The following is a 16,322-nucleotide window of genomic DNA, read 5'->3' as shown; positions in this document are numbered from 1 at the left end:
GTATAAATTAGAATTAAGAGAAATTATAGATAATTTTAAATATTGTGTAAAAAAATAAATATGATTATAATATATTATTATTAATTTTGATTCTCATATTTTATTATATAAATATTTTATTTGAAATTGGACCTTTGCGTAAACATTCTGCTTGGAAACTGTGCGGAATAATAATAATAATAATAATAATAATCTCCACCTTAGCAATATTTTTCAAAGATTGTTCTAAAGATTCTATCATTCCTATATATTATAGAATAATATTGTGTACACTTAGAATATTTGTAGACCTTAGGTATTAAAAGATAAAATATATTTATGATATTTTATCTTTTATATGTATTTTATTATTTAAAATTTTGAATAGATTGATGTAATGTATGAATTACATTTCAATTTAATTATGAATTTATCAAAATTTATTATTTATATAAAATAATAAATATTTTATGAGAATATTTTATTTTTTATATAATATCTATACAAATAAAAAAATTAAACAAAAAATATCTTTACATTCACTATTTTTTAACATTATCAATTTAATTAAAACAATATTTAATTTTTTATTATAAACTTATTACATAATTTTTCTCTCATGGTGTGTAATACAGTGTGTTTCTTTTCTTTTTTTAATTCATTGGGATCGATTGGCTTTGTTTTAATGTCATGAAATTGGGAAAGAGATGGGCAACATTTTCAACCATCCCCAAGGAATCAATTTGTCGGCAATAAAATGTAATATCTAATGGCCTCCATAATTTTTTTTTAAATTGTAAATTAATCTAACATTATTAAATTATTAGTAATTTTACATTTTAATTATATAATTTTAAAAAATTACAAAATAATGATTGTATTATTTAAATTTTTTTTATTTAAGTCATTTAACATTTAAAATCACTATTGTATAATATTTTTTTTACTATTCAAAAGCTTTTATTCCCATTTTTTAATAATTTAATTTTTTTTATAAAATAACTTTAAATATCACAAATTTTTGAACCAAAATCAAACAACTTTCAAGTAAAGTAATTCCTGAGTAACAATTTTCTACTCCAATAATAAAGCTAAATCCTAAATTAATTAAGTTATAATTTCAGTATGAATCAACTTATTCTTAGAAAATTATTTAAATGTAAAAATAATTTAATTATTGTTAATCAATATTTATAAACAACACTTTTAAATTACATATTTTTTTAATTTTAAAATTTCATCTTGACTTAAAATAAAATCGTTATATTTGTTAAGTTCAATTTTATTATTTTCAAAATTCTTAAGGGTCAAACACAATATGTACTATCATATATGCTTGTTATTTTTACATGATACTAAAAAAATATTATTTTAGTTAAGGGTTAGTATTTGATACCTTAACAATATATATTTTTTATTCTACAAGTAATTTTAAGAAATTTTCGTATATTTTTTTAATATTTTATTATACTATTATATGATACTTGTCAATTCCTAATTCTACTTGTGGAGTGTAAGTGTACCAAATACTTTTTCTTTAGTTAATGAGTTTAACAATTGCTGTTTGAGATAGAATTGAAATTTAAACTTTAAAAAGTATAAAAATTAAAAATGATTAAATTCACAAACTTATATATAATATGCTATTAATAAAAACAGATTTAATTGCTACATTTAAAGTGATATTAAAATTTAAGAATATAAAAAATATAAAAATTAAAATTATTAAAGCATTTAACCTTTATATTTTCGCTTCGACCATAATTTAGGGCATGGCGTCCCTGTAACAAAACTGACCCATGAATTATCCTTTCTAAGATGAATTGACACCTGACAGTGACAGCGTTATAATTTGGGGCACCTTGTCATTTGTTACTATTACTGCACATGTTAGCAATTTCCCTTGCTTTCCGTTTCAGGTACTTGAGCTGGCTACTGGCCTGCCGCCCACACCCAAAATAATACAATGATTTCTCAAGTGTTGGAATCCATCGCCATCCCACCACCACTGAACCAAAACCTTCCCAAACCTCACTCTCACATGCCCAACACCCTTTCCTTGTTTGATAAACCAGTAAGTTCAAGCAACTATGCTTCAATTCTCGAATCTTGCAATAACCCCAGACTTGGGAAACAGGTCCATGCTCATACTTTTAAAACTGGGTTTTCCGGGCAGGAGTTTGTGGACACCAAGTTGCTCCAAATGTATGGAAGGTTTGGTTGTTTGGGTGATGCGGAATTGTTGTTCGATAAAATGACGCTGAGAAACTTGTATTCTTGGACAGCTATGATTAGCTTGTATGTTGACAACGGGCTTTTTGAAGAAGCTTTTTGTCTGTTCGAGAAATTACAGTTCGACAATGTTTTATTGGATTTTTTCGTGTTTCCCGTTGTGTTAAAAATTTGTAGTGGCCTTGGTAACGTGGAATTAGGAAGACAATTGCATGGGATTTTGATTAAATATCGGTTTGTTTCTAATATTTATGTAGGTAATGCTTTGATTGATATGTATGGTAAATGTGGAAGCTTGGACGATGCTAAGAAGGTGTTGGAGACAATGCCTGAAAAAGATCGTGTGTCATGGAATGCTATTGTTACCGCTTGTGCTATCAATGGAAAGGTGTTCGAAGCATTGGGTTTTTTCGAACCAATGTCTTTGTGCGAAAATTCAAGACCAAATCTTGTTTCTTGGAGTGCAATCATTGGGGGTTTCTCGCAAAATGGATATGATGAAGAAGCCATTGAGATGTTGTTTAGAATGGTCAGAGAAGGCATTGAACCAAACGCACAGACTCTAGCAAGTGTTCTTCCAGCTTTTGCTAGATTACAGAAGCTGATCCTTGGCAAAGAATTTCATGGATATATCACGAGGCATAGGTTCATGTCTAACCCCATTGTTGTCAATGGATTAATTGATGTGTATAGGAAGTGTGGTGATATGACGAGTGCTTTCCAATTGTTTTCAAAGTTCTCACTGAAAAATGTGGTCTCTTGTAATACAATGATTGTTGGGTATTGTGAAAATGGTAATTTCTCCAAGGCCAAGGAGCTATTCGATCAGATGAGGACAATGGCTATCAAGAAACATCTAATTTCATGGAACTCGATGATGTCTGGATATGTAAATAATTCCCTGTTTGATGAAGCTTTGAACTTATTTAAACATGTTCTTACAGAAGATGGGATCGAACCCAATTCTTTCACTCTAGGGAGTGTTCTAACTGCTTGTACGGACACATATTCTTTGAGACTCGGGAAAGAGATACACTCTCAAGCCATTATTAGAGGCCTGCAATATAATACCTTTGTTGGCGGAGCTTTGGTAGAAATGTACTGTAAATGTCAAGACATAATGGCTGCACAAACTGCTTTCAATGAAGTGAGCGAGCGTGATACGTCAACGTGGAATGCTCTGATATCTGGCTATTCCCGCTGCAATCAGATCGAAGACCTTCAGCATCTGCTTACAAAAATGAAAGAAGATGGTTTCGAGCCCAATGTTTATACGTGGAACGGTATCATTGCAGGTCATGTGGAAAATGACCACCATGATAAAGCCATGCAATTGTTCTCTGAAATGCAGATTTCAAATATAAGGCCTGACATTTACACTATTGGAATAGTTTTACCTGCTTGTTCAAGGTCAGCCACCGTCGAGCGGGGAAAGCAGGTTCATGCACATTCAGTTCGATGCGGTTATGATGCTGACGTCTACATAGGGGCAGCCCTTGTGGATATGTATGCCAAATGTGGGAGTATACATCATGCAGTACTAGCATATAATAGAATCTTAGACCCAAATTTGGTGTCCCACAATGCTATGCTAACAGCATATGCCATGCATGGAAACGGGGAGGATGGAATTGCTCTGTTTAGAAGAATGATAACAAATGGCTGTAGGCCAGATCATGTCACTTTCCTTTCAGCTCTTTCTTCATGTGTTCACGTTGGGTCAGTCGAGATGGGCCGGGAATTATTCAATCTGATGCAGCACTATGATGTCAAACCCACTATAAAACACTATACATGCATGATTGATCTGCTTAGTCGAGCTGGTCAGCTTAATGAAGCTTATGAACTAATCAAGAGCGTTCCGGTGGAAGTTGATTCAGTGATGTGGGGTACCTTGCTTAGCGGCTGTGTTATTCATGACAACATCGAGTTGGGAGAAGTCGCAGCCGAGAGACTTATAGCGTTGGAAACAAATAATACCGCGAACTATGTACTCTTGGCAAACTTATATGCTTATGCTGGAAAATGGTCTGATCTAGCAAGAACAAGACAAAAAATTAAAGACATTGGGATGTATAAGATCCCAGGATGTAGTTGGATAGAAGACAGGGATGATGTTCACGTATTTCTTGCATACGATAAGTCTCATAAGAGAACAGAGGAAATCTATGCTACATTGGATAAACTAACCCTCCACATGAAAACAATGGCAATGTAAATGCATGGAACTTTTTTGCATTGGCTTAAATACTCATTTAGCCCCTGGATTTGTCACTTTTTTCTAAGTTGGTACTTATAATTTTTTTTTGTCTCAAATTGGTACCGAATTTTCATTCCGTCAGGACTTTTAATACTTTTTTGTAACGGTGTTAATTTTAGTACATGTTTTTTTAATTAGTGACGGTAATGCTGATGTCATAATTTGATATTTTAATTTTTTTAAAAAAATTATACAAATATATACAAATTTAATTATATAAAAATACATAAAAGTTTTCCATTGTCACCAATACGCATCTTTCTCGCCTGTCGTCTTTCTTCAATGTGATGCCTAAAGAGAGATTGAGTCGAGTTGTTGATTGTAAATGTGAATTCAACGGTGGGGATGAGAGAAGAGAAGAAGAAGATGGTTGTGGCAGTAATGATGATGATGTTGATGATGGTGAGAAAGAGGAGGTTGAAAGGGCGCTTCATTTGGACAGTACGATTCCATCTACTTCCGGCGATTATCTGCGATGGGTTTCATCTAGGGCGTATGATATGCAAAGGCATTTGCAGCAAAGTTTTGATAGCAGCAGTTATGGTGGTAAACAAACTTTAGCCTGTTATCGTTTAGTGGATTGCCTCTGATTGTAGCTTTCTTCCCAATTTTCAGGATGTTTCTTTGTGAATTTTACTTTAGCCAAAGATAGGAATTTATGTATTTATCTCTTTTTAAATCAGATTGATGTTAACAGAATTTTTTTCTCACTGCATCTGTATATTCTATATCCCATTCTATTTATTTAATAATATTTTAATAATTTTATTCATGTTATTAACAAAACATTTTAAATTCGTATATATTTTTATATATTTTTAGTTTTCTAACTTTTCTAATTATTTTAAAAAATTATAATTTCAAAAATTTTATAATTTTTTAAATAATAAGATTTTATTTTTTTTTAAAATGAATTATAACATCATAATAATATCAACATTACCATGTATTATAGTCTAAAAATGTCACGTACCAAACTTAACATCACTGCAATAAATTACCAAAAGACTTCACAAAATAAAAATTCTGAGTGCCAACTTAGAATCATAAGTACTAACTTGAGGGTGAATAACAAATTTAGGGACTAAATGAATATTTAAATCATGTGCACTTGCATTATTCTTTTACAAGTATATAATGAATCACAAATTTAATTATAAGAATTTGTTTAATACATCAAATTTAAACCATTCATGTAATAAGTATATAATGAATATTTAACTAATATCTCATTGCCGATTGAGTCTTGATTAGTATGGGCATTATTGTTAATGTATGAGATTGTCCTTCTATTTATGACTTGAAGAGAGGGCTATAAATACTTTTAAGCATTGTCTCAAAAAGAGGAGATATGATCAAAATATATAATGACGTGATTATATAACAGTTAGCATCATTACCAAGCGTCGTAAAAGGAAAAAAGAAACTATGCAAATATAAAGAGAGAAACGAGACGAGGATGTCGCAGGCACGGGACTACACTACAATATATCCCATCTCTTTTTAACTCGGAACATTAGCGTCGATGACTTAATGTCATCCTGCGGTACCTGTAACATAAACTGGACTTTCATCTTCATCGGGGCTGTCCTTGCCCTGCCGTTTTTGTCTCCAACCTGAAACGAGGATATTTGGAGTTATTTCGAGTAAATAACGAGAGCCTTGCTTTCGAGGATGACAAAGTTCGGCCAATAGAAAGAACTTACCCATATAGAAGCCCAACCGAGACGGACTTCTGAATCATATCCAGCTTTGAGCTTGAAGCTTTTCTTGTATGTGTGCTTGTACACAGCACTCCAGTTGTTCGAATAAAGCTTGTACCAGTAGCTGCGGATAAGTTCGAAAACCGATCATAAAAACACTTCGATAAAACAGACACCACTGCGGAAAGAGCTCGGTATGTCCTGAGCAAAATAGAAGAAATGGCAGCGTTCTAACCTCAGTTTATCAGATGGACTGAGACGCCGCTTGAATGCAAATGATACAGCATTCGACGGTATCGAAATGCTAGGGATAAACGACATTGCTTGATCCTGCAATTCGATAAAAACATCGAAACCATCTAGTAAAAAGAAAACACCCACAAACTCAAAATTTTGCACATAAACAGGAACAGAAGCAGAGCTTTTATAACAATGAGGAATAACCACCTTATATATGTATCTTAATTTCAGTTCTTCATCAACGTAATGAGCGGAACAGACCCCGTTTAAAATTTGACCTCTAAGAATTCCCTTTACCGACAATGTTCTCAGTACATCCGCCTCTTCTCTCTCCTCCAATGTAACTTCACCCATCGGGAATCTAATCGTTGCTCTAGGCTGCAGCGAGAGGAAAGTAACAGAAGGTAATTAGAGGGCAAAAAAGAGAGAGGCTACAACCTTGTTTAAATATATTAAAGCGGAAAAGAAGCGCGGTGGACGGGTGATAATGCATAGGCACGAAAATACAACAGCAATACCAGTAATCAGACACATGTTAAGGCATGCACCTATGTACTGTATCTAAGTGTCAAACAACAAAAGCATCTTATCCTTTCAAGCAGCATACATTTGATCGGACATATGTCTGGTGGACTCGGACGCATTTTTTTGTAAGACTGTAGGCAAAACACACACACACATATACATATACAAAAGTAACAAATCACACATTATTACATATTGTGTCTTACTTCACTTAAGTTAGCTTTTTTCTTTTGTGTTCTTTTGTGCCTTATGCCTCAAGAAACACAAGGATTCTAATGCCTAAGCACAGGTTGCACCTTTGAAAACTATAGTCAGAACCAGGAAAACCGGCTGAACGGGAATTACCTGATACTTTTTCAAACTCTATGTTCAGATAAATATTTGATGGGACTAATATGAATAAGTGCTGTCATCCTATCAGTATAAGAACATTAAGGTATTTAAGTCTCCAATTGTCTAGAACTTAATGCTATAAATGGTTGATTATTACAGGAAGATACTTAGGACAAAAATAGTACTCACCAAACCAGAATATGGAAAAGAAGATGATACTTGGACACCAAAGCCGGGACTGGGAAGGCTTGCATACATAGACACCTCACCTTGTTGTGCCTGAGAAAAATACAAATATTAAAGGGACAACACATGTCGCTTGAAGTAAATATTCAAAATAACAACCGTGATAGCTAGGGGTGTAACTGAGCCGAACCAAACCTGAAAAGTGACAAGCACAAGCTCAACTTGAAACTCAAAGCTCAATACTCGAACTTGAATAAACATTAATTTTTAAGCTAGAGCTTGGGTCAAGACTTAATCAAACTGGATTAAGCTTGCTTATAAATTTTCGTACTTAAGATCGAACTCAAGCTCAATTAAGCTCGTTTGTACTTAAGCTCTTTCTATATAACAAGAGTAAAAATGTAATTTTATAATATAAAAAAATATTAAAACAAAATGTTTAATTAGACTTATAAACCGCTCAAATTTGATTTGATTAATAGCTCAAGTTTAAGTCAATAACTCTCAAATAGCTTGAGAGCAACAATGCCACCTTTAACACCCCTAGTGATAGCATTGACTCCAGAAGCAATAACAATTTTCAGATTCCAAAAAGTACATCATCTAAAAGAAAATGGAGGTTTTTAAGATGAAAATCCAAATGCAAAAGGATGAACAAAATGGTCTTCAAGAATCAATATGAGAGAAAATTTCAGTAAAATCCCCTCATCAATTTCATGAAAACTTGCACCTCCAATGCACAAATCGGGCTGCATCTTATCAAATATTACCAAAAAAACAATCTCTCAAACCTCCCATGCATCTCAATAAAAGAGTAAACAAAAACTATATAATTTTCATTGACAATGCCAACCAACTAACTCAACACCACTAAGTAAATATATATATGTGTTTTTAAACCAAAAAAAAGGGGCAAACCTTGAGATCATGGGCAACATTGAAATTCAACATGGGACCCACGTCAAAAGAGGTCCTAATGAGGGCATTTTGTTCATCAGGATCGTAATGGATTGACAAGTACTTTGACGTTAACATCAACTGCGGTTCCGAGATCTCGCGTTTGCTATCGTTGATGAACGACAATTTGAGACTGGCCAGGTTGTCGAACAGCTTACACGACACCTTGTGAAAGAACACACGGCTGTCACTGTCGAACTCCGAAGTCGCCCTAAGGGAAGGTCTTTCGGATAGAAGAGACAGTAACTTGTCGGAGTAGGTGCGTACTAGAGAAGGTGGCGGTGGTGGTGGAGGTGGTTGTGCCATTGGAGGCGGTGGAGCCGCCGGAGTTGGCGACACCTGTGGGATTAAGAAATTGGGTTTTTGAGAAGATGGTTCCAACATCGCTGGTAGGTAAATCAAAGCAAAATGTATTTGTCTTCAAAGGGCTTTAAAAGTTTGAAGCTTTGGTCTCTTAGATTACAACACTTTTAACAGAGTCCCGAGGAGTTATCCATTGAAGCTATACGCTTTTGCTTTGTTTGAAAGAAAAAAAAAAAGGAAGCCATTGTTGTTATTTGGCGGAAATTTTGATGCGAAAATTTTTGGAAATTACTGGTTTTTATTTTAAACAGAATTCCGCTGATCCCTATTCCTATCTCCGAAATAAAATGAAAATTTTACATTGCATGTTGCTTGCAATAGTTAACTGTCTAATAGACAAAGTCAACCTGACATTTTTCTTGATGTTTTTTCTTATATAAAAACTTAAAATTTTTTATATTAAATTTATTTAATACTTTTAAACATTTTAATTTAATCTTCAAAATTAATCTGAAATGTACTTGATAAGTCTTTTATTATAGAGATCGAATTAAATTAATTATTTTATTATTAAATTAATTAATTTATCCCATAAACTATTGAAAAGAAACAGAAAAGGGTTAAATTTCAAGGGATCTAATATCTATTGTTTAAAATATCTATTGTTTAAAAGATGTAATTAGTTATATTTTTAAAGCTTTTTATGATTTTACAATAAAATATTTTGTTTGAAATTCAACTATAAAACTAAAAAATAATTTTTAAGTTTTTTTAATAATAAATGTTAATTTTATTTCAATTATTTGATTCTTTTTAATAATACAAAAATTAAGCTTGAGTTAAAATGTAAGTTTGTCACCACACTATTTGTGAATATTAAAATTTATCATTATATTTTATTTTGATTAATACTTGTCATTATATTTTATAAATATGATTAAATTTTCCTCACAACGATTATGTGATTGAATTTTATCACTAAACTTTTAATTTTACTAATTTTTTCATTAATTTTAATTTTAATTAGCTTTTACTACTTAATATTAATTTTGATGATTTAAAAATAAATTTTAACAATAAAATTTTATTTTAATAATTAATATTAATTATTTTATAAATATTAAAAATAGTAAATTTTATTTAGAATTTTATTTATTAAAAGAAATACTTGAAAATAAAAATTTTAAAAATATTAAGTTTACTTTTTTATATATAAATATTTTTTTATTAATTTTCAGTGTTATATTAATTTAATAATTTAAGTATTAAATTAAATTATTATTTTATTAAATTTTGTCTTCAATTTATTTTAAATTAAATTTAAATAGTACAATTTAATAAAAATTAAATTTTAGTGATAAAATTCAATAAAAAAATTAAAACGACAAAAATCAATAAAAATTAAAACTACAAAATTCAAGATAAAGTTAAAACATAGTGGTATATCAATTTTTAACCCTAAAGTACAATGGAAAATATTAATCAAAATAAAGTATAGTGATAAATTTTACACATTAACCTATTTAATAGTAAAACTAATTTGGTTCAATCCTTATAATAGATAAAAATGTTAAAGGTTTAAAGTTTGGCAACTCCACTGAACTTAGCGTTGAGCCTCTGCCTTTCCTCTTGAAAGAAACTGTCGGTGTTTTAAGCTCAAATCCTACAATCCACACCCAAACAATGATCACCTTAAATTGTAAGATCAATAAATGTATATTAGAGGTGTGAAGAGGAAAATAATAGCTTATGATAACAAAAGTCTAAAAAATCTATAGTGTGGGAGTGAGTATTTATACCTGATTTTTGACCGCTTAACAGGCTACCCATTGCATGGAAATGCATAATGATTGGTTGGCCCTTTGTCCAAGCTAGGCAAGTATGTAAGGTAATGATTTTGTTGGCCCTGCATCCTCGGCTATGTCAAGTCTTTTTTAGCGAAATTGTCAATCCCTGAGAGCTACAATTTATACCAGATGTTGGTTCTTCATCTGTGACATGTTTTGTCAACTGGTATAACGATAGCCTAACCTTTATTGCATTATATAATGTATTTTCTCCAAAAATTAGTCTAACGAAAATGCCCAAAAAAGAAAAGTTTATGGCAGGCTAAAGTTTCATATTGATTAATTTTGACATGTTTTAACACTTGGTATGTTTTGACTTTTAACTTGTAACAGTTGTTTCATAGGGAGAAAAAATGTCATTGATCTAGTCAGACTTGAGACATACATTAAAAGTACTGCAAAGGATTTTGAAGTTAGATCATGATATTTTTGGATGTGTTATAAGGGATTGATATGCATGGATAAGATTTTCGTTATTCAGTGAAGTAAAAATTATGCACAGATTTTGGCCACTACTTCTAATGTGCATTAAGTTAATCACAACACAGTGCTTAAAAGACAAGTTTCATTTGTAAAAGGAGATATAATCGATCTTAATTTTTATACGCTGAGTTAAAGATCAAACCCTAATTTAATTTCTATTCCATCACATACATAATTTAAGCTACAAACATGTTTAAGAGATCATATATATATATTGATATAATGAAAAGTTGAAGGGTGAGAATGGCGGCATTCGAGGTCGTGCAGAGAGTCGTAAGAGGAGAGGTTGAATGGTGTTGCGGAGAAATTTTGGTAGAGTTTTGGAGTGTACCCATTTCCTGCAAGAGGGGGGTTTGTCCTGGTAAGTGGCTGGGGAGTAGAGATAACCTTTCTAGCTAGGCAGCAATTGGACTTGATGGATTTGGTGACATGATGTGGAAAAGACTTGATGGGCTTCACGTATCGGCCATGTAGGAGAGGGACATGACCTTTTGATTTGGCAAGGCTGGAGAGATGAGTTCCACATGTTTGAGTGCGCAGCAGTTGAGCAGCAAGAGCTATGCTAGGCGAGTTAGGCTGGCAAGCTAGTCCTTGACTAATAGCTGACTTGGTCTCTTCGGACGAGGCTGATTATATATTTGTATATGTATATATATAAATTGAAGCATGAGGAAGTGGAAGAGATCCAAAGATTGTATGGGGACTGGATATATGAAGAAGTTGACTCTCACCTAGAAGATAAAATTCACGAACAGATCAAAGAAATGGATGGTTAAATCCGTACCATGATTTTGCAGTAAATACAGTAAATTTTCTGGAATTCTTTTTTTTAAACCGATAATAATAATAAAAAAGCATACATGAGTGATATTGATTCGGCTCGCCTTGAAATTTTTAATCACAATAAGATGAGCCGAACCAATATCACGTCGTGTCTACTCCTCCCACAAATATATATTCAGAGGTTTTCAGTTCTCAATTCCATGACTTGAACTCAACCGCCTTCCCCTCCTATAAATAGGAGCAGAGCTCAAGGGTTTTTCAGTCCCTTCACTGTTGATGCATGCCTCCTTCAAACCATGGACCATATATATATATATATAAAAGGAAACCATCATAATTGCTATGCATATGGAATTTTTATCATGATTTAAGATTTAGGTATTCCCATTACCATTCAATCGCTTTTTATGGATATTGTTCAATCCTATTATTAGCATATCTTAGCATCCACGCTTTATATATATTTTTATAAGTTAAATAATATTCTTTAGAAAAATATTTGGTATATTATGAGTAAAGTTTAAGAAATTTTTTTCTTAAACCATTTTACAATTTAAGAATGATATTTGGAATTCTAAAGTAATTTTTTTTTAACAATAATAATTTTAGAATTCCAACTTAGTTAAAATAGTTTAAGAAAAGTTTCATTTTATTTTTTCTGACCATTTATTAATTAATTAAAATTATATAATTTACTTTATTTTATAAAAATAATAGTTTTTCTATTATAATAAAAATAGTTAACTTTCTAACGTAAATAAGTTCATGTATTCATTTAAAAAGTACATGACTATAAAAAAGAATGGGCAACAACAAATGTGTGCAAAATGATGCTTTCCATTTTTCAGTATGGTTCTACACTTACATTATTTAGTCATTGATTCGCACGTACATGTGTAGGAATAGTATAAACACTAGTAGCCATTGATGTCGTAAAAATGCACATGTCATGTCATGGCGGACCCACCGTTCATCGAGCCGATCATCACCAACAGTGAAAAACGCATGCGCCATATATCGTTAAAAATATTATTGAGATTTTTTACTTCTTGTTAGATTATATAACAGAAATTTTTATCTAGTTCTATTAATTTTTTTTATCTATTTCTATAGATAAAAATACATGTGTCTCTTACTTAGATTAATTTTTTAATAGTAAAAATTAATAATTTTTTAACAAAAAGATTTATTTATTATTTTGATCTAATGTATAAAAATTAATTTATTTAAATATAATATAATTTTTAATATAAGAATCTTATCCGTTCGTACAAATAATTAAAAAGTTAATTATTTAATATTTTTGAAATGTTACCAATTAATATAATAATATTATATTCACATGATAATATATCCACATGATAATATAGCACGGTTGATTCTCAAAGTCGGAAAGTTAGTTGCATAATTAGAATTTTATATATACAAAAAGAGCTGAAGAAGGTCCCCCCACTTTGTAGCGTTCCAATTTGGTTCGAACGTTCATTGGGTGTTATTGAACGGAAAAGACATAAAGTTACATGGATAGGATAAAATATGTTTAATGTTTTTTATGAACAGCTGCTTGTCTTGGAAACACCGTACTTCCCCTCTGTCTAGGGTTGAGCATCGAATATTATATTACATACAGAGAGAGGAGAATTAGATAGATATAAATTCGTGAACAGCTGTTTTTATAATTAAAACACACATTCCACCATAGCCTCTCACGTGCTTGAATTTTCTTTTGTGTGTATTTTCTTTTTAAGTACCTAAAATAATTCACAATTTAATTTAAATTTCAAATTTATGGAATCTAATTTCGTTATTTAACCAAAAAAAATACTAAATAAGAATAAAGAACTTTTAAGATTTACAAGTTTAAGTAGAAGGAATATATATTTGAATCAAAATCAAGCAGGATTAATATTTAAAATATATATTGAGCAATGAATGTATATGAAAAGCCTTTTTATTATAAAATTTTAATTAAATTAATTATTTTATTATTAAATGGAGTAAATTAGTACTTATACTATTAAAAATAATAAAATAAGGTCAAGTTAAACATTTATTGTTTAAAAAATGAAAAATTATTTTATATAATCCACAAGTGAGTTAAGAGTTTGACAAGTGTATTATAAGGTGCAGTAAAAAAAATGTATTCACATAAATAAATGTAACACTTGTCATACCCTTAACCCATTTGTGGAGTTTAAGAAACTTCACTAGTGATATATGAAATAATTACCCATAAAAAATATCATCTATAGAGTTAATATTTTTGAAATTTTTATTGTTTTGTAAATAGAATCTTTTGTTTGGAACTGAACTGTAATTGAAAAGAATAATTTTCAATACATTTTTTATACAATAAATATTAATTCTATTACAATTTGAACTTATATAATTCTATTTAGTAGTATAAGGATTAAATTAATTGATTCAGTCTCTACAATATAGAGACTTCTCGGATGCTTTAATCTATTTGAATTAAAAATAAAATTGAACCGAAGACAACTCACGCATAATTTAAACAAGTACAACCTAAAATATTAATGTCAAAGCCTTGTTAGCAAACATTTGTGTAAGTTTTCTTATATTGGATGGCGCCTTTCTTTAAAAAAGGAAAAGAAAAATCAGTTTTAGACAATACAAGAAATGGAAGGAAATCTAAACCAAAAAATCCTTTTGTTAAGAGACAAGAATCCTCATCTTCCACAGCCTTTTTTGAGAAATTCAAAGGTTCCTCCTACTCTGATTAGTTGGCTTTCTTAATCTAGCAAAGGTGTCACATTAACGAAAGAACAAAGACAAATTGTGTGTCATGCGAGAGGCTCTTGATAAAAGAAGAAGCATTGATCTAATAAACAATTATTATTTCTTTTCCGGTCATATTATTAGACAATGAAAAGTGAAGAGATATCAAGAATATATAGCAGTCAATTCAGATTACAGGTGTTTCTAAGGGTTACATTCCAAAATAGGTACTTTTTCTAAGCAGTTAAAATATAATTTTATTATTTTAAAGGACTAAACATAATTTTTTTTTTATTTTGAAAGAGTTAAATTGTAATTTTATTGTATATTAACTTAATTTTTTATTATTCATAAATGAATTAAATTAAATTATTTTCATTTTTAGGGTCAAAGCCCTTACTTGCTCCCTTTAAATCACCCCTTAATATTGGTATTACTCATTAGCTTAACTGAAATTATTAAAATTTCATTATTTTAGAAAGTAATAAATAATATTTTAAAGGTGTTTCTACTTTTTTATAAATTTGAAATTTAATTCCTCTACTTTTATTTTCAAAAATTTAGTTCTTTTACTTTTTATATTTTAAAATTCAAGTACAGTTGTTAATGTAACCTTTTTTTTTGTTAAAATTTTTATGAAACATTTTGAACTTTTAAAAAAATACTTTTCTGTAGCCAAGTAAATAAAAGAATGGCCTTGTAATAAACATGTAAAAAAAATTGACGTAGCTGGCAGAATAACCAAACAATCATATATGGTGTGTCACATGTACCTTATGTTAATATATAAAGACTAATTTTTAACAATATTTATGGATGACATTTTTAACAAAAGGATTAAATTACTCTTTGACTTAATATACAATGATTAATTTACTTATTTTTTAATAGAAGAGACAAAATGCAATTCAATACTTAATAAAAATGCCTCCATGGTACTTGATTTATATGCCAATTATTTTATTATAAAATTGTCACCTAATTTTTTACACATATTTTGAGTTTCCCATTATATGTATACATATAAAAGATAATATGATATAATACAATCTATATATACTGATATCACCATTGTAGCTCCTTACGAAGTCAATAGGGAAAGTTGAGGTCGCCGCCGGCTGCGGTTGTCAACCACACCTAGATTGAAAATGTAAAGATTGTATAGCTCGATTTGTTTGGTAAAGGTGGATTTATAAAATCGTAGGGCTTGGAATAGATTCGATTATAGATAAAAAAGTTAGGTAAAAGTTCAGTCAGGCATGTATGCATGGGAACTAATAGTGGGCTGTATCAGTGCGAGGTTAGTGCTAATTCGTGTAAATAATCTGGGTTAAAATAAAAAAAAGGTGGATGAGAAGTGGTCCCTAGTTTTTTTCAGTGTTTCAATACTACGGTTATTAGATTATGTTTGGATATCATATAGTAGTTGGGTAAAAGTATTATCGATGTATTTGTATTAATAGGTAGATCTTGTATTTTGTTTTTTTATTTAAAAAATGAGTATATTAATCTATTCACGTTAAATTAAATAGTAAATTAGTTTTTTTGTTAAAATTTTTATTTATTTCTATTATTAAAAATAGTTTCTATACATTAGCATGAGGTACATATAACACATCACATGTCATTTTTTTGTTATTCTATCAGTCATACTAGTTTCTAACAATAAAAATAGTAAATTTTATTTAAAAAAAGGATTAATTTGCTTTTTTATCCAATGTATATAGATTGATTTGTCTATTTTTTTGAGTA

The 16,322-nt window shown here is 30.2% G+C and overlaps 2 protein-coding genes across 2 annotated transcripts; one reads left to right on the top strand and one right to left on the bottom strand.

The window, feature by feature from the left end:
* Positions 1-1,786: 1,786 nt before the first annotated feature.
* On the top strand, positions 1,787-4,505 carry LOC107929496 (pentatricopeptide repeat-containing protein At2g13600). Its single transcript, XM_016860931.2, has one exon. The coding sequence runs from the start codon at positions 1,946-1,948 to the stop codon at positions 4,427-4,429; it is 2,484 nt and encodes an 827-aa protein (XP_016716420.2). The 5' UTR covers positions 1,787-1,945; the 3' UTR covers positions 4,430-4,505.
* A 1,318-nt stretch (positions 4,506-5,823) lies between these two features.
* Positions 5,824-9,085, bottom strand: LOC107929497 (outer envelope pore protein 37, chloroplastic). Its single transcript, XM_016860932.2, has 6 exons — positions 8,377-9,085; positions 7,462-7,551; positions 6,622-6,792; positions 6,410-6,504; positions 6,178-6,298; positions 5,824-6,087 (listed from the first exon to the last, which is right to left on the bottom strand). Exons 1-6 carry the CDS (start codon positions 8,797-8,799, stop codon positions 5,953-5,955), a joined length of 1,035 nt encoding a protein of 344 aa, XP_016716421.2. The 5' UTR covers positions 8,800-9,085; the 3' UTR covers positions 5,824-5,952.
* Between the last annotated feature and the right edge of the window lie 7,237 nt (positions 9,086-16,322).

The sequence above is a fragment of the Gossypium hirsutum genome, chromosome A12 (genome assembly GCF_007990345.1).
Source record: "Gossypium hirsutum isolate 1008001.06 chromosome A12, Gossypium_hirsutum_v2.1, whole genome shotgun sequence".
Taxonomy (NCBI): domain Eukaryota; kingdom Viridiplantae; phylum Streptophyta; class Magnoliopsida; order Malvales; family Malvaceae; genus Gossypium; species Gossypium hirsutum.
Note: the sequence above shows the minus strand (reverse complement) of the source record. Positions and strands in the feature narration are given on the sequence as shown.